This window comes from Nelumbo nucifera, chromosome 6 (genome assembly GCF_055504915.1).
Source record: "Nelumbo nucifera cultivar China Antique chromosome 6, China Antique-T2T, whole genome shotgun sequence".
Taxonomy (NCBI): Eukaryota; Viridiplantae; Streptophyta; class Magnoliopsida; order Proteales; family Nelumbonaceae; genus Nelumbo; species Nelumbo nucifera.
Genome location: NC_142654.1, coordinates 17,647,701 through 17,669,435, shown reverse-complemented (window position 1 = coordinate 17,669,435; position 21,735 = coordinate 17,647,701). Strand labels below are relative to the sequence as shown.

At 37.9% G+C, this 21,735-nt stretch overlaps 1 protein-coding gene and 1 long non-coding RNA gene across 5 annotated transcripts; both read left to right on the top strand.

Annotated features, from left to right (window-relative positions):
- The first annotated feature begins 922 nt into the window (after window positions 1–922).
- LOC104590892 (uncharacterized) lies at window positions 923–20,474 on the top strand. 4 transcript variants are annotated; one of them, XM_088889798.1, is made up of 13 exons: window positions 927–1,159; window positions 1,268–1,518; window positions 1,653–1,744; window positions 2,392–2,624; window positions 2,778–2,875; window positions 4,542–4,650; window positions 4,764–4,803; window positions 5,015–5,104; window positions 5,199–5,298; window positions 5,408–5,547; window positions 14,402–14,504; window positions 18,625–19,298; window positions 20,037–20,474. In XM_088889798.1, exons 4-13 carry the CDS (start codon window positions 2,477–2,479, stop codon window positions 20,326–20,328), a joined length of 1,794 nt encoding a protein of 597 aa, XP_088745924.1. In that variant the 5' UTR covers window positions 927–1,159; window positions 1,268–1,518; window positions 1,653–1,744; window positions 2,392–2,476; the 3' UTR covers window positions 20,329–20,474. The 4 variants fall into 4 exon arrangements, with proteins under 4 accessions (XP_010247960.1, XP_088745924.1, XP_088745925.1 ...); XM_088889799.1 differs by lacking the exon at window positions 1,268–1,518; XM_088889800.1 differs by lacking the exon at window positions 1,653–1,744.
- LOC148790634 (uncharacterized) lies at window positions 7,876–8,553 on the top strand. Its single transcript, XR_016077397.1, has 2 exons — window positions 7,876–8,034; window positions 8,140–8,553. It is a non-coding gene; the product is annotated as an uncharacterized LOC148790634 (long non-coding RNA).
- Window positions 20,475–21,735: the final 1,261 nt, after the last annotated feature.

The following is a 21,735-nucleotide window of genomic DNA, read 5'->3' as shown; positions in this document are numbered from 1 at the left end:
TCGATTCCTGTAGGAATCCGCCTCAAATGGGGCAAAGATGGGGATGATTTTTCCCCATGGGGATGGAGATGGAGAAATTTTCATCCCCATTAGTGGGAACGGGGAGAGCACTCCCCGCCCCGCGGGAACCCCGATCCCCACGAATATATATGTATATGTAAATATGTAAACATACATCTATATATTTAAATTTTTAAAAATATGGTCGAATGTGTTTGAATATTTTCTAATACAATTATAAATGTTAATTATTTTATTTTTATTTTTTAAATAAAATAAAAAACAAAAACAAAATGATTAACATTATAAAAAATCATGGAGAATGGAGATTTCCATGGGGATAGGGATCCCTATGAAGATAGGGATGGGGATAACCTTGTTCCCGTTAGCGGAGACGGGAATAGGAATGGGGATTTTCGTGGGAAAGGAGATGGGAGAGGCTCCCCATCCCCGCCCCGTTGCCATTCCTAACTTTGATTAATGATGAAAAATGGGGAAGGAAAATTCGAATGAATTCAGCCTTTTTGTTCTGTCCGGTTGAACCGGATTTATCCACTTAATAGCAGAAAAACGTTAACGGAAGCACCTTTTTGAAGGGTACGACGTACACGCCTTCTATTGGAGGGTACACGCTTCCCATCAACCGACGGATTCGCTGGATGCGAGCTCATCTTTCATATTGATTGTGTAACCACTAACCACCCTCAATGAAACGGTTGAAGCAATTACTCGGTGGGTCCAGAAGATTCTACCATGGGTCCCACAAGAAGCATGGTAGTTAACGAAAGGTTGGAAAGATCACGAGATCAGCTTTTTGCTTAATCCAACGCTGATATTAAAAGCCATTGAATCGGAGCCGTTCTTTAGTTCGACCCCATGAGTCAAAGCTAATTTCTCGGTTTACACTTTACAGCTAGCCTGTAGTAAAGTTTGTTTTCTAGTTGAACTAGGTGGTTCGGTTGGACGGAAGAGCGTAAAGGCGTTCATCTCGTAATCAGTAATCTCTAGTTAATCCTTTTTATAGTCTTAAATCTTAACGTAACTGTTCTAGAGCTGGTTGGGAATTTTTAAGCTCGGTTTCATCGGTTCGGTGTCCGAAATTCGTCACAGCCGAGACTAGTGCATGTTCTATCTCCGTCTCGGTGTGCTCTTGTCTCAGGTGAGTTCTAATCTCTTCTTTTGATGAATTCCGTGAGATCTGTATCTGGGTTGTGATGAACTGGATAGCTATTTGCTAATTGCTACTACCATGGTTTTGTGTATTGAGAGTTGGAATGGGAGGTTTCGAGGGAGCTTCAACTTTTTGAGTTGTGCATTGGATATTTCTTTGATGTCTGCATCTTGTGGCGGTGAATTTTGACTATCTATATTGATTTTGGTTTCAATGCGAAAAGATGTAATGGGTTATCTGGAGGGAGCTGGACTTAAGTGTGTCTTCAGTGCTCACATGTCACAACCTGTCTTGTTCTGAGGCACCCAGCAATAGATTGCATCGATCATCAAAAAGTCTCTTCACATGTACACAATCTTTCTGGGAGGAGAACCAAGCCAACTTCAATTCTCACTGATTGATGTGCTTAGTGTTTTTATGTGATACATGCATCTTGTGGTGATGAGTTTTGTGAATTTCTTTTCCTTTCTGTTTGTTCTAGTTTTCCAGAGGGATCTCTTTGATGGTGTATTTCAGTATTTTGTATGAAATCTTCAACTGGGTGTCAATGAATTTTGAGACATATACTGAGAGGTAAATGACAATCAATTATGTATGCATGCCAATGTTTTAATGTCATATGGGGATTTTTTTTTTTTTTTTCTGGTTTCATATGCTGAGAATGCAAGTAAATGATCTTTCGAGTTTTTAATAGTTATTTGGACTAATTTATGAGAAATGTTCAGGGTTGAGTGTGAAAGAAAGTTCTAAATACTGTGTTAGTCTCGGTATACTGCAAGAATTTTGAGTTTTGTTTGTATAGAAGATAAACTTTCAGAGCTTGCAGCTTTTTTACTGACCATTCTTTAGTGGGTATTTTATGGATATATCTACCATTCTGTGGCTCTGTAGTCTCTACCGATCTGTGGCATTTCATGGGATGATTTCTCTATTCTGAATTTGAGGATAAATTTTGCATTTGAGGCATGCTTTGTATATATTTATGACATCTGAGACATGCTTTGTATATCTTTTGAGGTAAATTAGTGGAATTGATCATTCAGGTTTGCAGTTAGCATGCTCAAATAAGAGATGTTTTTAGTTCTATTCTTTGCTATTATCCCCTTCTCCCCTTCTGTGCGTGTGTGTGTTCTGCAAAAAAACAGTTTTTGCCTGTTGACCATTTATGCACATTCATGGCAACTATCTCATTAATGTAATTGGTTTTGCCTCAAATTCAGGTTATATCTACATTGACCAAGAACTCAACGTATATTTGCTGCCTGACTCTTTTGAGGCAAGGAACTTCTTTTGGTATGTCTATAGATGAAAAAAATGGATCAGAAACGAAAGATCTCAACATATCGAGAAGAAATGGATCATACCCTGTCATCACCCAATCTTGCAAATGGGGAATATATCAAGAATGTTATCCGAAATCAACTCCTAAATTCATCATATTCTGAGAACCACGGTTGGTTGTTCTAACATTTTCTCCTTTTTTTTTTTACAAGAATAATATTCCGAGGACCTCTATTTTAAATGCTACATGCTACTTGCGATGTGTAGTACAGTAACTAGTATTAGCATGTAGACATTGCTAATTGTCTGTAACTGTTCTGTGCAGAAAACATAGAATATGTCATAGATGAGAGAACCACTGAAGTATCAAATTTTCTTGGTATGGTGAAGAGTGCTAGTGAAACACCAGATGCTGATTGGAAGGTATGCTATCAAGTTTAAGAAATGTTTTCCTTTGGGGTCTGTTTGGTTGCTGAGCAATGGACGAGAGAAAAGGGAAATGTTTCCATTATACGCCATTTTGTGGTGTTTGTTTTGTGGCATGGGAAACCCCGTCAGAAAATGATGGGTGCAGGGCCTCAGTAAATCAGTGAGAAAGTTTTTCTCATTCACATGCTCACGTGACGTGACCAATCCTTTCAACCCTTCATTAACCCATCTGGTCAGACTGGTGACTTGAAAGTCATGACTCCAGACCCAGTTATAACCTATAACCCCCTAGATTGCAAAAACCCATTGACCTATATGGCTGAACCACCAACCTGTTCAACCAGTTTATTGGGCCACCAGGTTTTATATTTCTTTCTTGCATTTTTTTATTGTCGTGATGCCATGGATTGACCCGTTGACCCAGAAGGAAAACCGGTTCAACCTCTGGGTTACTTTTAAAACATTGCATGTGACCAATGTGAATACGAATACCCACGTGGTAAATCTGACATGATGTGTGGCTCCTCAACTCTCCATGTGAACCACGGGATAAGGTACAATGGCTGTGCACATTGTTAAACATACCAATAGATGTGCAAAAAAAATTGACCAAATTACAACTTATTTTTCTTGGAGACTAAACACTAGAAAATGAATTTTCTCATATATTTGTTAGTTAGCAGCAACCAAACACAAGATGGCAACATGAGAAAAATGAATTTATTTTTCTCATCCCATCCTTTCCTAGAAAGAATTCCCTGACAGCCAAATGAACCTTTAGGGCCTATTCATTTCCTCTTAACTCTTATCTCTTAAGAGGAATCTTTTAACTTTAAGAGAAAAATGGTTGTTAGTTTCCTCTTATCTCTTATTTCTTAAGAAGCAATCATACAACTTTTAATTTTTCAATGATAATGAACCCTTAGGACCTATTCATTTCCTCTTAACTCTTATTTCTTAAGAGAAATCCTTTAATTTTAAGAGAAAAATGGTTATTAGTTTCCTCTGATCTCTTATTTCTTAAAATGCAATCATACAACTTTTAATTTTCCAATGATACCCCCAAAAAGACAAACAAAAGCTCTCGGATATGGGGTCAAAATGGATATTTGATCATTTTCAGAATTCAGAATTCAGAATAATATTCTCTACTTTCAAAGTTCAGAGGAAAGAAAAGTTCACCGATGCCAATATACCTCTTAATGTAATTATTGCACTTTCATATGTCAGACTTCAGAACAAACGAAAAGGCCCTTATATTTCATTTATTGTTATATCAATTTATTTCTTTTCCCTCTTGACATTTAGAGTTTGAGACGAATATGGCTCTTTGGTGGACACATAAGAGTGATGGGATCCAATATGTGGTCCCTATGTGTCACTAATGTATTATATATTGAGTTCAGCTTTAGTCAGTGCAAGTCTTTGCTCACACCATTCAAACAGCCTCTTGCAACCTTGCATTGGGAATATCTCCCCATGAAATAAAGCACATATGTATGGAGATATTCCCAATTCAAGGCCATAAAGGCTGTTCGAACAGGTGCTGCACTGACTGAAGCCAAACTCTAATTTAGTTAGTTTTTGTATATTTACGGTAAATTAGTCTAACTTACCTTATGAAGAGTGTGAATGAGAGGAAAAAATTTACTGTTGACAGATAAAAGAGGATGGTGAACAGTTCCGTGTTATGTATCGCGAAGGACCCCAAGGCACTCCCTTCCACACACTTCTTGCTGAAGGTTATGTAGATGCACCTCTAGATATTTGTAAGTTGATACTGATACTCGAGAAAGAGATTTTTGAGTTGTATTCTGCAATTATCCATTAATTAATTACATAGGCGATTAGATTTCTCATATGATCAAGTGAGACTCTGCAGGTTTGTGTGTAGGAATGGAGTCAGAGCTATATGGTCGATGGTGAGAATTCTTTTTATCTTTATCTATGGTTTATGGTTTTAGATATGATAGAAATTAAAGGCCCTTTTGTAGGTCTTGCATTTACTGTATATTTTTCTTGTCCTTCGATCATAAGCTGTTGGTTCCTTGCATTAATTGATTGGCATTTCTGTTTCTACTCAAACATTAAAGACATTTTCAGAGACACTGGTGTAACATCTTTTTCCCCCAGGTGGCCTCAGTATGCCATTCCAACTTTTAAAATTCTCAAAGCTGGATGTTTGCAAAAGGTTCGAATTGGTGAACAAGTATCTCTAGTGAGGTTCGTCCCACAATGGTTCAACATTCACTTGATGGCTTTTGGCATTTCGCCCAATTCAAAATGTTGAATTTTTTGTTAACTGTTTGGAAGAAAGGATGAAGGTTTCTTGGCCACTATCAGATAGAGAGGCAATTGTGCACTTTTTTGAATTGGAGTTCTTTGAAGATGATCTTATCATTGTGCTTATAAACTCGGTAGTGACTTGCACATTTTACATTTTATTGGATATTTTATACTCATTATAGGTTCTGTTCATTCTTTCTCAGGAGCCAGGAGCATTCTGATTTGAAACTTTGTTTTCAGGTCTCTGACTTAGAAAGCATAAATAGAAGCACCCATGGGTTCACCAATGAATGTATATCTGAAGCAAACAATATGGTGCGGATAGATTTGGTCGGAGGCTTTGCATTGAAAAAGTTAACCTCAGAAATGAGCTACTACCGGTGAGTTACTGTTCTTTGTAAAAATATTGAACCATTCTAGGGGGTATGATGCAGGCATGGAACCAAGGGAAGAAACTGTGAAAGAAGAAATCAAGTTTCTTCATATTTTTGAATTACATTTTCATTTTTATGAGCTCTTTCAAAGTTATTTTCTAGTTTATTAGTGTCTTAGGGATAAAATTAATTATATTGAGGGGTCAAATTAGTTTAAAGAGTTTTGTTAGAAAGAATTGAGGGTTTGGAAAAGTAGAACATAATCACATCACTTTTCTTTCAATCTGTTTCTTGGAGGCTCTTGTTTATTTTGCATAATATTATTAGGTAGTTTATTGAGTTGTCTATCAAATTAGACTAAAATTTTGTAAAACATGTTTTGAGTGAATTATGGCCATTTCATTGATAAGGTGTCAATTTGTGACAAGGTTTGGGTCATTTTATTTCTTGAGTTCTGATAGATCATGGCTTTTGATAAAGTGTATTGTAAGGACAGGATTTGTGTAACAACCCCAAATAGTTGGGGTTAAGGTTGAGACAAGTTAAGTTTATTTCTATGGATCACTCTTGGAATTGTTGTTGGTTAACGTAGTTATTGTTGAGAAATGGGTTTATTGAGTTATTGGCCTCTAGTGGGCTTTATTTTCTTTGTTTTTATTATTCCATATTGTTGTTGCTTACTTAAGGACATTCTTTTCTTCTTACCATTACTTGTAACATGTTCACGTAAGCAATAGAATGGGGTGAACACACCTTAAGAAAGTTACTCCCTCTCATTTGTTTATCTTCTCCCCTCCCTACATTTTTTTCCTTCTACTGATTCTGCTTTCTTGAATCTTCATATTTCTGATCTGTTTTGTACTATTTTCCTTGATTAAACAAGACAAGTGTTGTAGTAGGATTACTATAGTGTTATTAGAGTTATCTTAGGAATCTAACTCCTTATGGGTTACTTATAGGATTGACTTAGTTTTGAAGCAGTTAGAAGTTGTTTCAGGTCGGTTTCCTAGTTGAATTTCAGGTCTGTAAAAGGAGATCTGAGCATAATAATTGGTTTATAAACAAACATTGTACTTGGAATATTAGAGTTGGGTGAATAGAGTAAACATTTGTTTGAAATTATGTATGGCTATGGGTAAGTATGTGATCTTCGTTTCACTCTTTTTAACTTTAAGGGTGCAATGCTTAAAGTTATATATATGGGTAAGTATATATATATATATATATATATAGGGTGTGATTAAGTAAACAGACCAGAGGAGAGTTAGACTAACTAGTAGAGAGAGAAAGAGAGAGGGTTATGTCATTGGGTTGGAGCATTTATTTTGAACTCAGTAAAGGGGAAACTCATGTTAGAAGAGGTTTTTGAAAGTTCTAGGGTCCTTAGATAGGGTGACCCTCTATCACCCTTTCTCTTCATTTGCCTAATGGAACTTCTCTCCCAATTCTCCCTTAAGGCTGCGACTAATGGGCTTTGGGAAGGCTTTGCTATTGCCCCGGAAGCAGAAAAATTCAATATTTTGCAGTTTGCAGAATGATACCCTATGTTTCGTAAATGCGACAATTGATCAATTGGAGCTCTTACTTGGAGTATTGTGCTGGTTTGAAGTATGGATGAGCAAGAAAAACTGAAAAACCTACCGAAACCTAACCGAAAATTCAGTTAACAGAACCGGTCAGTTCGGTATTTAAAAAAAACCGAAGGTACCGGTTGGGTTTCGATTAACCAAAATAGAAAATTGACGATTAACTGAACCGACTGGTATATATATATTACGTATATTTATATATATCATATATATTTGATATTTTTTATACATTATAAATTAATAAATATGCATTATATATAAATATATAAATATATATATTTATATATAATATATTATTTAAGGTAAATTTTTTAAACTATCCCTACTGTTTGTGAAATTGACTAACTGTACCCTTATTGTTTACATATTGTCTTAAATTACGCTTGTTGTTTCTAAAAAAACGAAATGATGTTTCGGAAATGGATCGAATTGGTCTTCAACTGAAATGCAAACCCAAAAGCTACCATTCCGTGTCCTCGTCGATTGGTTTCAGAAACATAGTAACCATATGGGTTACTATTGACAACACTACAGAGCTTTGCCTTCTCCGTGACCTCGCCCATTGTCCCAACAGATGCAACCGTAGAATTCGCCTTACCAGTGGACTCCGAGCACCATGCCAAGGTTTTCAAGATCTTCTCATTTGCCAATCCCCATATGAGGACCTTCCACCTCTCCTGGATCTCCTTCTTCACCTGCTCCGTCTCCACCGTTGCCGTTGCTCTGCTTGTACCCATAATATGCGACAACCCTGTTGAAATTCACTCAACCCTCTCAGCCATGTTTCTAGAACGAATCACCACACATACCAGCTTCAACTCTTTTCATATCTACATTCGTTGAATACTAGATTATGTTTGTCTCGATTCTGGACATGTACTTTTTATACCATATCAAATGCCAGGTTTGTTCTTTCAGGCCAACGCTTTGAACTTGAAGTGACTTGAAATTTATACTAGAAAACAAAATGGTTCGTCTAACATCTTCACCTTGTTTGTTTCTGCTCCAGCATTTCACTGCGCTGTATAAAAGAAGAACAAGAGAGAAATTGAAGCAAGTACAAATACAAATATGTAGAGATTTGTTGATTAAGGTACGCCTTGTAGAGATGTGTTGTTCAGATGTTTTTAGGTGATTTAAAGCGGGAAGAAGAGAGAGAGAGATGGGGAGGGAAAACCGTCCATTGTTATATGTCCTCTTTTTGAGGAGTGGAGGAAACCGAAAACAGAGGTGAACGAAGGTGACATGTTTTCGGGAGTGAAGGAAACGAAAACCGAAAACAAAGAGATGGGGAGGTAAAATCGTCCACTGTTGTGGAACCACTGCGATCAACACAAAGGTGAACGAAGATAACGTGTTTTGGGTGCCAAGGTACTTTCCCTTCTGCCAAACTGCATCCATGATTGGGCCCATGGAAGCTTTCTATGTGAGAAATAAATGGAAACAAAGCAAGAAGAAAGGAATGATTTAAACAGAGACGAGGTTGGAAGGGGGAGAAAATCATTGTTATTGTTTGCTGTCGAGAGCAGGAAGAAGATGAACAGAAAAAAAGGGTTGCTGGCGGATATTAAAAGTTAACAAAATGGGTCACCTTCGATGATTACGACACTGGCAAATAACGGCTCAGATACGTGTAAGAGGCCGCTGGTGACCGAGCCCTAATGCAATAAATAGTCCAGTGGTGACCAAACCATAAATGAAAAGGGCATTTTCGACCATAAATGGGCATTTGAGGAATTCTAGACAAAATTATTAATCAGGTGGTGTCACATGCAAATGGTTTATGACCGTTAACTAACGGTAAGGGAGGTGTGACAATTGTCAGAAAACATAAGGGTAATTTAAGATAATATATAAACAGTAAGGATACAATTAGTCAATTTCGCAAATAGTAGAGGTAGTTTAAGAAATTTATCCTATTATTTATTATTTAAAATGTAATATTTATATATTTTTAATTTTTATTATATATTTATATATTTTTCTATAATATATATTGTAAATAATAAAAAAACCAAAAAACTGACGAACAGAACCGACATTTAACCGATTGGCTTCAATTCGATTTCGGTTACCAGTTTTCCAAAAACCAATAACCCCAGTTCGGTTTAAAAAATAAACCCACGGTTCGGTTAACCAAACCATGAGCACCCCTAGTTTGAAGTGGTTTCAGGTCTTAAAGTTAACCTTCACAAAAGCAAAATCATTCCGGTGGGTCCTATTCCAAACTTGCAAGATTGTGCTAGCTTGATGGCCTGCCAGGTGGACTTCCTTCCTGTGAAGTACCTGAACCTTCCCCTTGGGGCTAAGTGCTTTTCTTTTGCTATTTGGAGTCCAGTTATTGAGTGGAGAAAAAACTAGCCTCTTGGAAGGCTAAGTACTTGTCTGTTGGAGGTAGAGTGACTTTATCAAAAGTACTGTAGCCAATCTTTGCACCTACTTCCTATCCCTCTTTCCCATTCCAGCCAAAGTAGCTAAGAAGCTTGAAAATCTGCAGAGGAACTTTTTCTAGAGGGGTTGGGAAGAAGAGAGAAAAATTCATCTTGTGAAATGGGATCAAGTTTGTTTAGTCTAGGGAGGACGGGGTCTAGGCCTAAGAAAGTTGAAGGTGGTAAATTCTGCTCTTCTGAGTAAGTGATGCTGGAGGTTTGCTTCTGAAAGAAATCCCTAGTGAAGGAACTTAATTGCCTCTAAGTACGGGGTGGATTGGGGAAACTAGAACTCACAGGATTCATTCCCAAATTGGGGTTGCTCTGTTTGGAAAGGTATTCTCAAAAGTCCACCTTTGATGTATGAAGGTGTGATATTTAAGGTGGGTAGAGGGGACAGGCTGAAGTTTTGGAAAGATCCTTGGTGTTTGAATAGACCTTTAGCTTAGGCATTTCCCCTTCTTTTTCAATGTGCAGCAAATCAAGAAGTCTCAGTGGTGGATTCATATTCTCTCTCCAATAACACAGTGGTCTGGAACCCTCAGTTCAGAAGAAACCTGTTTGATTGGGAAGTAGATGGGGTCTTGGAGCTGTTGGACCTGTTACAGGGTCAAATTATAGGTACCAACAGTAAAGATGAATGGAACTGGATCTGGAGTTATTGATAAAAAAAAACTGGATCTTGAGTAGGGATGGCTGCTTCTCAGTTAAATCCCTGACTTTTAACTCAGTAGCACTGGTGGTGTTAACTTCCCCTGTAAGCAAGTTTGGAATCCTAGTTCTCCCTCTAAATCCAACTTCCTTGTGTGGACAATGGTGCTGAACAAATGCTCTCTAAAATCAATTTGGATAGGAGGGGTCTTCAACTCTTCATCTCTCTTCTCTGCTGTGTGGCCTCTATGGTCTATTGCCTGAATCCATAGACCACCTGTGCATCCACTGTCCTATCTCCTCTAGAGTGTGGGATCACTTTCTCAGGGCTGTTGGACTTTGCTGGGTCATGCCAAGTTCAGTCAAAGACCTTGTGTTTAGCTGGGAGATTACAGGCCTGAAGAAAAGAGGAAAGTTAATATGGAAGACCATTCCTGTGGCTGTTCTTTGGGTAATCTGGTCAGAGAGAAACAGGAGAGTCTTTTGTAACAAGGCAGTCAGCAAGCTGATTTCTTGTGTGTCTATTACTCCTGACTTTAAGAACCTGAATGTACCCAATTTGTTTAGATCCAAGTCCATTTGGAGTCTGTAACTTGGCTTAGTGCTCTGTCTAGTCCTTATGTGGCTACCTTTTCTGTTGTAACTTGTACTATCTGATTTAATAAAATCTTACTTTACCTTTCAATATATATATTGCATGTGGCATATTGGATGGAAAAAAATATCCACCCACTAAAACTCTAATATATGTATATTATCTAACTTCATTGGGTAAAGGAAGTTCTCTTACTTTGAGTCTTATGAATCTTAATGAAGTGCATCAAATATGGAATCATGTATACCTTACTACAGAATTGCAGTTTGAAGCCATAATCACTCCCAGCTCCTTCTGCATGGTGTTGGTTAATGTTGGTATATATAAAGTAAAAACATGGTGGTATGTTACTAGATGCTCATGAGACCAGTAGGCCTAAACTTGGTGGCACTGGGCAACTTATCTAAAATATTCATGATGGAAGCATGGAAGCAAGGAAAGAATCCATGGAGAAAGCAATCAGTTTTTTTTTTGAATTCCTCATCCAATCGCAATTTCACAATTCTTGGATGTTTTGGATTTTTTGAGTTTTTAAATTTATTTTCTCATTTGGGCGTCTTAGGAATAAGGTTTAAATCTTATAGAAATATGCTTCTATTAGTGAAATCAAAATTAGTATTTAATAACTTTGGATTTACTAATAGGAGTTAGAGTCCTTAATTTGAGTGTCCCTGTGTGTTACCCATTGGGTTGCCTTAGTTTTAAGTAGTTAGAATTTGTTTTGAGTTAGCTTCCTAGTTGAGACCTTGAGGGAACTCCCTTTTCCATTTATACGAGTAACAACTATCAAGTGAGGCCATTAACTAATGTTAGTTCCAACTATCTGGGGTTTTGGGAGGGATGGACTGGATACAGACCTAACCTTTGGTTCATAAAATGGTTACTCTTAAACTCAAACCTGTGTTTTTGTGCTTGTCAAGTTGACTGTAACACAATAGTGATGGAAAGGACATAAATGACCCTGAAAAACAGCAACATAAAAACTAATAAAATAAACCAGTAGATCTCAACAGGTTCATATTGAATTACACATGGATAATAGTTGATCTTCTTTTTCGTCTTTTCTCCTAACCTCACTCAATGGCAACTTCATAATTTTTGGATGTTTTGGATTTTTGAGTTTTCAAATTTGTTTTCTGGTTTCTTTACACTAGTCTTAGATAGAAAGATTAATAATGGGTATTCAAAGTTATTTTAGAAGTTAGAGTCTTTACCTATGTGTTACCTATTGATTGCCTTAGGGGGTGTTTGGAACAATGGTGTTGTGTTGCCTTTGTGTTTTGGGTTGACCAATACAATTTTGTATGAGAAAGTTTTTTTTTTTTTTTTTATCAATAGTATGAGAGATTTTTCTACCTCAAATGTTTTGGAAGTGTTTTAAGTTGATCAATACAAATTGCTATCTCTACCTAAAACATCAAATTTGATGTTTCTTACACGCATTTTTCTAATTGAAATGACATTCATATACAATGTGGCAATACATTTTTCTCACAAATTTGTATTGATTAACCAAAAACGCAATGGCAACAAGACGCCACTGTACCAAACACCTCCTTAGTTTTGAAGTGGTTGGAATTTGCTTTAGTTTAGCTTTCTAGTTGAAATTGGAGTCTACAAAGAGAGATTTGAGCACTCATGTTTAGTCTACAAATAGAGTTGTAGTTGAATTTTTAGAGTTGATTTTATGGAATAAAGCTTTATATTGAAGTTACTTGAGTGTAATAGTGCGGCTTTCTTGTTTTTCTCTCTTTTCTTTTAAAAGTGCATTATTCTTTTCATTCTCTTTTCTATTTACATCTGAATCTATTATTCTCATAATTCAGATCCTTGATTCTCCTTATTCCTACCATTTTCACTCCAATGGGAGTTTCTCCTTCCCGTCCTTAATCAAGAGGTCGGTTGTATTGAAAGGGTATTATTGATGCAGTGATCTGAGGAAGTGGGAACAGAGGAACAGACGCATCTTTAAGTGAAAAAAATGCTTCATTTCAAGCTTTAAGGGTCAGTTTTCTCCATTTTGGATGAAATGTTGAGCTGATAAGAATGAACGTGTGGGTTCAAGTCTAAAAGTTACCAATCCATGCTAAATTGCCAAAGCTTAGGTCCATATTCAACCCATCCTTCCTAAGACCTCATATAGCCAGGAACTGCATCAGGTAATGGACTAATGGTCTTCTTCTTGGATGTTGCTGACAAAAGAATTTAATGGATTCACCTATTTTGATCTAGTAGGACCTATAGGTAGGGGGGTCCAGCCGTTATCCTTGGTGAAGTGGGTGTTCTAGATTCAGTTTGATGAAAGCTCTAATTTGCAGTTCTTGTTCAATCCATTGTTGGCACATCCCCCTCAATCAGGGAGTTCCATTTGGACCTTTAGTGGTCCAATAGGAGATGCCAATTCTGCCTAATGCCAAGTGGCCTTATATTTGATCTTTTGCCAGAGTCATATGAACCATCTACATAGTCTAATTTAAAAAATGCCCCCATCCCCCCAAAAAAGTTAAATAAATAAAAGGGTTTGTTTTGGCCAAATAGCAAGGGGTTTCAAATTTAAACTTGCCCGTTGAATAGAAGCTGCTGAGGCAATATGTATTGTCCTTTTTATCCCTCAATTCCACTCCACATGTCATTCCTTGGTTGTTTAGGCTTCTCTATATAACCCAGCTAACAGAGCCAAATATGCATATACTATAACAGAGAAACATTCAGCCAGCCCCACTGGTATGCACAGGTTACAAAGACATAAATACCCCTATCAATATAGCATCAAATAACCATTATTTCTAACAAAATGAAACTTTGTATGTCAAGGCTTGATATAATTAATATATGGGGATATTTTTTTCGTATGTACATCTATAATATAATACAGACAAAGCTGATATCCATGAGGTAGGTTGTTAAATCTCTTTATCAACCTACTTCTTTCTTGAAGATCATGTTTCAAGAATTTTTTGTTGTCACATGCAGCACCCTTTGTACAGCAAGATTAAGTTATTGAAACAACTTGTGTGGTTATAGACCATTTTGCCTTGTAAAAACAAACAAGATACTTTAGATTCTGTTGTGCACCTCTGCCTTGGAATCTGTTCAGAACCTTCTCATTCACTGCAGGTTCTTCACATTAGCATGGTGCCAATTCATCAAGATTTTTTTAGGAATAGGGTCATTCCCCATGACCTAGAGAGTTCAATTAATTCTTGGCCAGCCAGGGGCTTTAGCAAAACAGATGGGCTGTTGTGGAATCCAATCCCCTTTGCCATATCTTGGTGCATTTGGAAGGAGATAAACAACAGGATTTTGAAGGGAAGCAGTGTGAAATGCATATTCTGATTTAAATCTTTGAAAGAACAGTCTTTTCTTAGGCATCAATCTTGAAGGACTTCAATGTACTTCAGCTCTCTAACATCACTATTAGTGGGAAACTATTAATTTTGCTTTATAGGAGGGGTTGAAAAGGAAACTGCTTATGTAGCACCACAATACAATTTTTTAATTGGCATCTTCCACCATAGTAGGTACATATGTTTGTATTACATTTATATGGTTTCTATTGCGATGTTTTTACCCTGTATTTTCTTCTAATTTTGCAGGACAGTAATAACTATGGATCTCAAGTTGGATTTTGTTCCCCCATCGTTTATTAATTTTGTCTCAAGGCAACTCATAGGAAGTGCTTGCAAGCTCTACAGGAAGGTTGTATTTTCATTTCTCTAGTAAAATTTCTTTCAATTATCAATTCAGAATGCCTTTCTTGTTTGCTTTGGTTAATGATACTCAGCATATTCTTTTTCTTTTCAAGAGACATAGAAAGAGACCAATGTTCCATGATTATTGTTTCAAATCACTGATGTTGTTGTATGTAGAAGATTCAAATACTAACCTCCCATAAGCATTACCATTTTTTGATTCTTTGTGTTGATCTGTGTCCTTCAACTTATAGGTCCCACTTGTTTGAATTTTTTTTTTTATCAATAACAGAAACTTTATTAAGATTTAGGTACAATAAGGGGGAGATAAAGAGTCTTATCTCCCCATCAGTAAATTACAATGAAATAAGATTAAAAATTAGACCAAAAAATAGCCTCCCTATACCCCTTGCTTGGCCAACCCATCTGCAAAAGAATTAGCAGTCCTTTTCACCCAGCTGTATTGTATCTCAATGCCCCTACATAGCCATAAAAAAATTTTCTTTTCATTATTGTAACTCCACAAGCCACTGTCCTCTTTCTTCAACCAGCTAATCACCACCTTTGAATCACCTTCCAAAATCAGCCGACTGATATTTAGTTCCCTTGCTCTTTGAACCCCTTCCAAAGCTGCAAGGATTTCAGCCCTAATAGAGTCTCCTTCTCCAATAGGGCCTGAGAACAGAGCAATAACAATCCCTTCCTCATTCCTGAAAACTCCCCCAATCCTAGAGGGCCCTGGATTCCTTATGCTACTGTCATCAAAATTCACTTTTATAAATCCGGAGGGAGGAGGGGACCACAAGGGACTACGAGTCCTCTTACATAGAGTAGAAGTTGCTATCTCTTTCCAGTTTCTTAACAGGTCAGCTATAGGAAAGTCTGAGAACAGTTCCATAGTTTTTAGCCAGTGGGCAGCCCTTAAAAGTATTAGGTCTAATAGTTCTTCCAGGGATTTTTCCTTTTCTGAAAATATTCAAGAGTTTCTTTCCTCCCATAGTGACCAGCACACGGCTGCCCTAATACTCCTCCACATCATCTTCCCTCGCTTCTTGGGCCATCTGAAAAACGAAGGGGAGAACAAACCTTGGACACTCTCAGGAGGGTTCCAAGTACACCCAAAGCGAGAGAGTACCCACTCCCAAACAGTTTTAGTAACCTTACAAGAGACCAAAAGGTGGTAATCAGATTCCCCATCATCTTTACAGAGAGAGCATCTATTAGGAAGTAAACAAGAATTGGGTCTCTTTTTCTGAAGTAGATCATTTGTATTTATTCTTTCTAGGAAATTTTCCCAACAAAAAAACCCAACCCGAGGAGGAATGAGCTTGCTCCAAATTTCCTTAATCAGAAAGGGCACACCAGGAGGGACAGATGACTGAGTTAAGGTTTCAAAAAACGAAGCACAAGAGAAGGTTCCTGAAGTAGAAGGGATCCAAATTCTGGTGTCTTCCCTATTAGGATCAAGGAAGATATTCTCAATGATGGCTAATAATGGTAAGAGGCTGTCCAAGTCTGTATCCCTAATTGCCCTTTGCAAGCCGAGGTTCCACCCAAAACCAGAAGTGGAGTCTGAAGGAACTAAAAAAGAAGAGATAGGTTCATTTTTCAAATCTGACAGAGCATACAAGGAAGGAAACTGGTCCTTCAGAGGTGAAACCCCAACCCAAAGATGTTCCCAAAATTTTATTCGATTGCCAGAGTTAACACCGTACCTGATACAAGGGGAGAAAGCTGGAAGCAGATCATGGATGGATTTCTATGGAGAAGCAACTGTAGCCCTTGCCACAATTCCAGAATCCCAGTCGTTGTCTTCCAGCCCATGTATGCTAGCCACGATCTTTGTCAACAATTTTTCCTTTTCCACTATGAACCTCCACAACCATTTTCCCAACAACGCCATATTCCTTTTCTTGATGTTTCCAATCCCAAGACCTCCTAGTTTTTTACATCTAATTACCACCTCCCATCTCACCCTATGATCTCTCTTCTCCTCTCCTGGCTCCCATAGAAAATTCCTCATTAATTTTTCCAATAAGTTGGAGACCTTGGTGGGATCTTAAACACTGACAAATAATAAACAGGTAAGTTAGCTAGGGTGGACCTAATCAGAGTGACTCTCCCTCCTAAGGAAAGATAATTTCTCTTCCAGGAAGCAAGCCTCTTCTCAAATCTCTCCACTACAGGAGTCCAAAAGCTTTCATTCTTAGGGTTATCTCCTAAAGGGAGGCCCAAGTACGTCAAAGGCCAATCTGAGATTGCACAACCTAACACACCTGCATAACTCCTTAACTCCCTCTCCTCCACATTCACCCCCACCACACAACTCTTATCAAAGTTCACCTTAAGGTTAGACATCTGCTCAAAGAGTTGTATTGCTAATTTTAAATTTCGGATCCAGCTTATATTCCCAACCTCACAAAACAAAATTGTGTCATCTGCAAACTGGAGATGTGTCAGTGGTACCTCCTCCCTACCAACTCTCTACCCTCTTATCAGATTCCTCGAGTCTGCTCTATGGATCAATCTCCCAAGTACATCAGCCATCAAGGTAAAAGGAAAGGGGGAGAGTGGGTCTCCTTGTCTTATACCTCTCAAAGCAAGAAAAAAGTCAACCACCGTTCCATTCACCAATATATAATAGTGACAAGTCCTAATACAACCCCAAATCCATTTACACCACATTTCTCCAAAGCCATAGCTTCTCAACACCTCCACTAAAAAAGACCAATCCATTAAGTCATAAGCCTTCTCCAAGTCCAATTTCCATACCACTCCCTTCTTCTTAGATTTCCTGAAGCTCTCCAGACTCTCATTTGCAATGAGGATTTGATTAGTGATCTGTCTTCCATCTACAAATGCTCCTTGGTTGGGTGCAATAATAGAGGGAGGACCTTCTTTATCCTAAGGGACAACACTTCTGCAATTATTTTATACAAACTAACCACCAAACTAATAGGTCTGAAATCCTTAGGTTGTGATGCCTCTTTCTTCTTTGGGACCAAAGCAATGAAAGTTGAGTTCAGGCCCGGATTAATTATTCCCCTACTGTGAAACTCCTCGAAGACTGACCTAAGATCCTTCTCCACTATATCCCAACAATCCTGAAAGAAAGCCATTGTGAAGCCATCTAGGCTTGGAGCTTTTGTCCTATCCAAATACTGTCGCCTTTATCTCTTCCGGATCAAACCTCTTTTCCAACCATTCTCTGTTCTCTACACTTAGAGTCGACCACTCCAAACCCTCCAACCACACCCTCTCATTCAAAGGCCTTCTGAATATAGATTTGAAATGAGTTACTAAGGCCTCTGCTATTTCTATCGAGTTCGACAAGACTGCTCCTTCTACTTCCAATTTTGATATGAGATTCTTTTTTCTCCTCCCATTTTCCATTGAATGGAAAAATCTAGTGTTTCTATCTCCCTCCTTTAGCCACTTACACCTAGATTTTTGCCTCCAACTTATTTCCTCCTTAATCAGAATATCCTCCATCTGCCTCCTCAACTCCCATCTCATTTTCCTGTCTTCCTCTCCAAAGGATCCCCTCTCTTCCTTCATATCCAAATCCTCAATCTGCTCTAGCAGGACTTGTTTCCTTCCTCTATTCTCCCAAACTCCAACCTATTCCACTCATTTAATTGTGATTTTAGAAATTGAAGTTTCTTGTGGAACCTCATTCCCTCCCACTCTACTACCAGATTAGATTGCTCCCACCACTCCTTGATCTTCTCACTGAATCCTAGATGGGTCAACCACATATTTTCAAACCTGAATGGAGTGGGTCCATCACCTCTCAATTCCTCCTTACACATCACTATAGGCCAATGGTCTGAAGTAATTCTTGGGAGTTCCCTAGATACTAGGTTACCCCAATGTTCCTCCCACTTGTTTGATTATCATATTGGAGCTCCATGTCAAACAGTTGTATTTGGACTAGAAAATCTTATAACCAGGAAAATCAATTCAGCGATAGCCTCCTGCCCCCTTACTAAGATCAGCATCCAATGTTTCAACCTAACTCATAGGATCTTTAAATCTGATTGATCGTAATGTAAGTGAGATCACTATTTGATCATGCACCTGCCATCTTTGTCTATATTATTCTTTTCAAATGGCTGATGCTGCAGGTAGTTTCTTCTGCCAAAATTGATGAGAAATTCTCAAAGGCCTTGGAGGATCCACTATATGTTCGGGTACGTGAAGGTCTATATTCCAACATTAAATTACAGAAGGCTCTGGTAGTAGAAGCTATGAAGAATGATGAATCTCCACGTCTCCTCCCTGAAGAACATACAGCTTGTAGTCCCCAGGATAATACACCAGTTTTAAACCAGATGTCTCCCAACAATGATCATACAGTGGAAACTCCAGAAGATGATAAGATAGTTATAGACCAGATGCCTGTTAGTGAGATTGTGGAAGAAGAGATTGAGCAATATAGGCAAGTGGAGGATAGTAATGAAGGAAAACTTTTCTCTTCAACCAATCTGATTCCGGAGCAGTTCTGTCTCAACAAGAAAAATAAAGGTTTTATAAGTCCTGAAGTTAAACAAGCCCTTGGCATATTAGATCAGGCAATTTCTATGGTACGAAGTGGTGGATTTAGTGACCGAAGTTGCTCCAGTTCTGGCTCCCTCAGTCAAGAGTTTCTAGATTTGGATGAGGATGTACAGGCAGACGTCACTTCTTTACAAGATGGTTTTAACTCAATTGATGCAGCTTCTATTGAGACACCAATAGCAGATAGCATGAATAGGTCCTCACAGGAAGCCACTGTCAACTCTGATTCTCAAAATTTCAGGTAGTTCTGTGCTAAATGTTTTCAGGAGTTAGCACATTGTTAACTGAATTATACTTTCACTGTTGAAACTAGTAAAGGAAGAACATAAAATCTAATCATCCATATTTTGGGATAAAAACTAGTCAATCTAGTTGTGTTCAAACACAAATCACATATAGATTCTTGGCATCTGTAGGTAACTAGGTATTAAGCCTCTCAAGAACTTTGTTCTGTCTTATTATCTATAGTCTGCATAATAGAGCTCTGATTTATTTTTTTATAATCATTATATTTAGGTTCAATTTTGTCTTTATTATTGTTTTTCTTGAACCCATAAGTGCAGCAAATATGTCCTCTGCCATACTAAATTCAGGTGCCATGAAGATTCGTGTAAGACAAAAATAGGAAGGGAGTGCACTTGTTAAACATTAGGGCAATGAGAGGGTTATTCTGTCGTTGTGTTAGTAGGAGATCTTCAGGCCATAAGCAACCTAAATTAGATGCACAAGCACTTGGTTTTAGCATTGTTTTTGACATTTTTCTATGGTCATCAATACTCTAAGAGTATAGTGGGCTTCAATGGTTTGAATCATCTAAAGCTGATCATTTCTTTCTTCCATCTCCTCTTTAACTTGAGCCATGCCAAAATTTTGAGATTTTATGTTACTTTGTTGAAGTTTCTTCAAAAAGCTAGATTTCATTTTATTGTTTACAAAAATATTGATAGCACAGCCTGCTGTTTTCTTTTCCACTTTGCAGGCATGCTGGACCAGAGTCTCCTGCATGGGAAATAAATCGTAATAGAGTAGCACCAGTATCACCTGAGCAAAGTCTCTCCATTTTGACAAAAAATCAACAAGTTGCTTTGAGTTCTTCACATAATGGAAAAACAGAGCCACAGTTGCAAGACTATATGAATAAAGATTCTAAAGAAGTTGGTGCTAAGGTAAATAACACCCATGAAAATAGTTTTAATGGTGTTGTAGAGAAGACAAAGCATCAGAAGCAGCAGGTTTGTTGCTTTCCCTTCATATCAAGATGCAGTTGGTAGTTTGAAAGAATAATTGGTAATTTAGTTTCCTTTAATGTAAAATATGAGTTACTTTATATCCAGTGTTGTAAATACACTTGCTCCTGAATAAAAGTAAGTTATATTAATGTCCTTGCAAAGGACTATAATTTGATCATAAAATCAAACAACTGTTTGGTTAAAGACATGGAGAACTAACAGTTATGTTGGTGTGCCCCTACAAAAACTTCTTTTTGTTATCAGACCTTTTCGTTTTTTTTTTTTATGATTGAAATAAGTTTATTAATGAGCAATAGACAATAGTACACCCTCTCTAGGCTAGTTAAGTACAAATTCTAGATTACTAATAGTTTACAAAGTAGCACAAAAAAGGTCTTCCCTGGAAACCCCCTGTTTGGCTAAAGAATCAGCTATAGAATTAGCAGACCTGCTAACCCATTTTACCTCAACTCTCACATTGCTGGTTAACCACTTTACTTTTTTTATGAGATCTTTGTAGCCCCAAATGGTAGTATCCGGGTTTAGAAGCCATACCGTTACCACCTGAGAGTCCCCTTCAACTAGGAGATGCTCCACCCCAAGCTGGTTAGCAATCTGAATTCCTTGTACTGCAGCAAGGATTTCTGCCCTTGTGGAATCCCCTACTGCCACCGGTCCCGAGAATATGGAGATTATGTTGCTGTCCTTATTTCTCAGGACACCCCCTATACCTGAAGGCCCTAGATTACCTTGGCTGCTTCCATCAAAATTCAACTTGATGACACCTTCCAAAGGCGGAACCCATTCTGACAAGATTCTATTCTTCTTGGTTTTGAAGTGTTAGCTATTATTAACCAATTCCTCCACAAGTCATCAAAGGAGAAATCATCAAACATATCTAATGTTTTCAGCCAATGGATTGTTCTTGTAAGGATGCAGTCCTTCACTTCATTTAACCCTCTTTCCTTCTCTGAAAAAATTCTTCCATTCCTTTCCTCCCAAAGAGTCCACAAAGTGGCTGCCCTGACACATTTCCACATGACTTTGCCTCTTCTAGTGTGCCAAACAAAAAAAGATGGGTTAAATAACAACCTTAAATCGGAAGGCAAAGACCACCTACCACCAAATAAACAAAGGCTCCAATTCCATAAAGCTGTAGCAAGTGAACAGGAGATCAACACATGGAAACAGTCCTCATTCTTGGCCTTACACAAGGAACACCAATTTGGGGAAAGACAAAGAGAGGGTCTCTTTTTCTGTAAGTTTTCCAAAGTATTGATTTTCCCATAGTAGACTTCCCAGCAGAATACAACAATTTTGGGGGGAATAGGTCGCACCTAGACTTCTTTGAAAGGGAAACCTTGGGAAATGGGGTCAAAACTGAGGGATTTTAGAAAGGAAGCACAAGTAAATGTACCTTTTAGAAGAGGAGTCCAAACTCTTTCATCA

Coding starts and splice junctions, on each gene's coding strand:
- LOC104590892 (XM_010249658.3), top strand. CDS start 2,477: ATGAAAAAAATGGATCAGAAACGAAAGATCTCAACATATCGAGAAGAA. Junction 5,105..5,198: donor GAACAAGTATCTCTAGTGAG/GTTCGTCCCACA, acceptor TTTGGAAGAAAG/GATGAAGGTTTCTTGGCCAC. Junction 14,505..18,624: donor CTTGCAAGCTCTACAGGAAG/GTTGTATTTTCA, acceptor CTGATGCTGCAG/GTAGTTTCTTCTGCCAAAAT.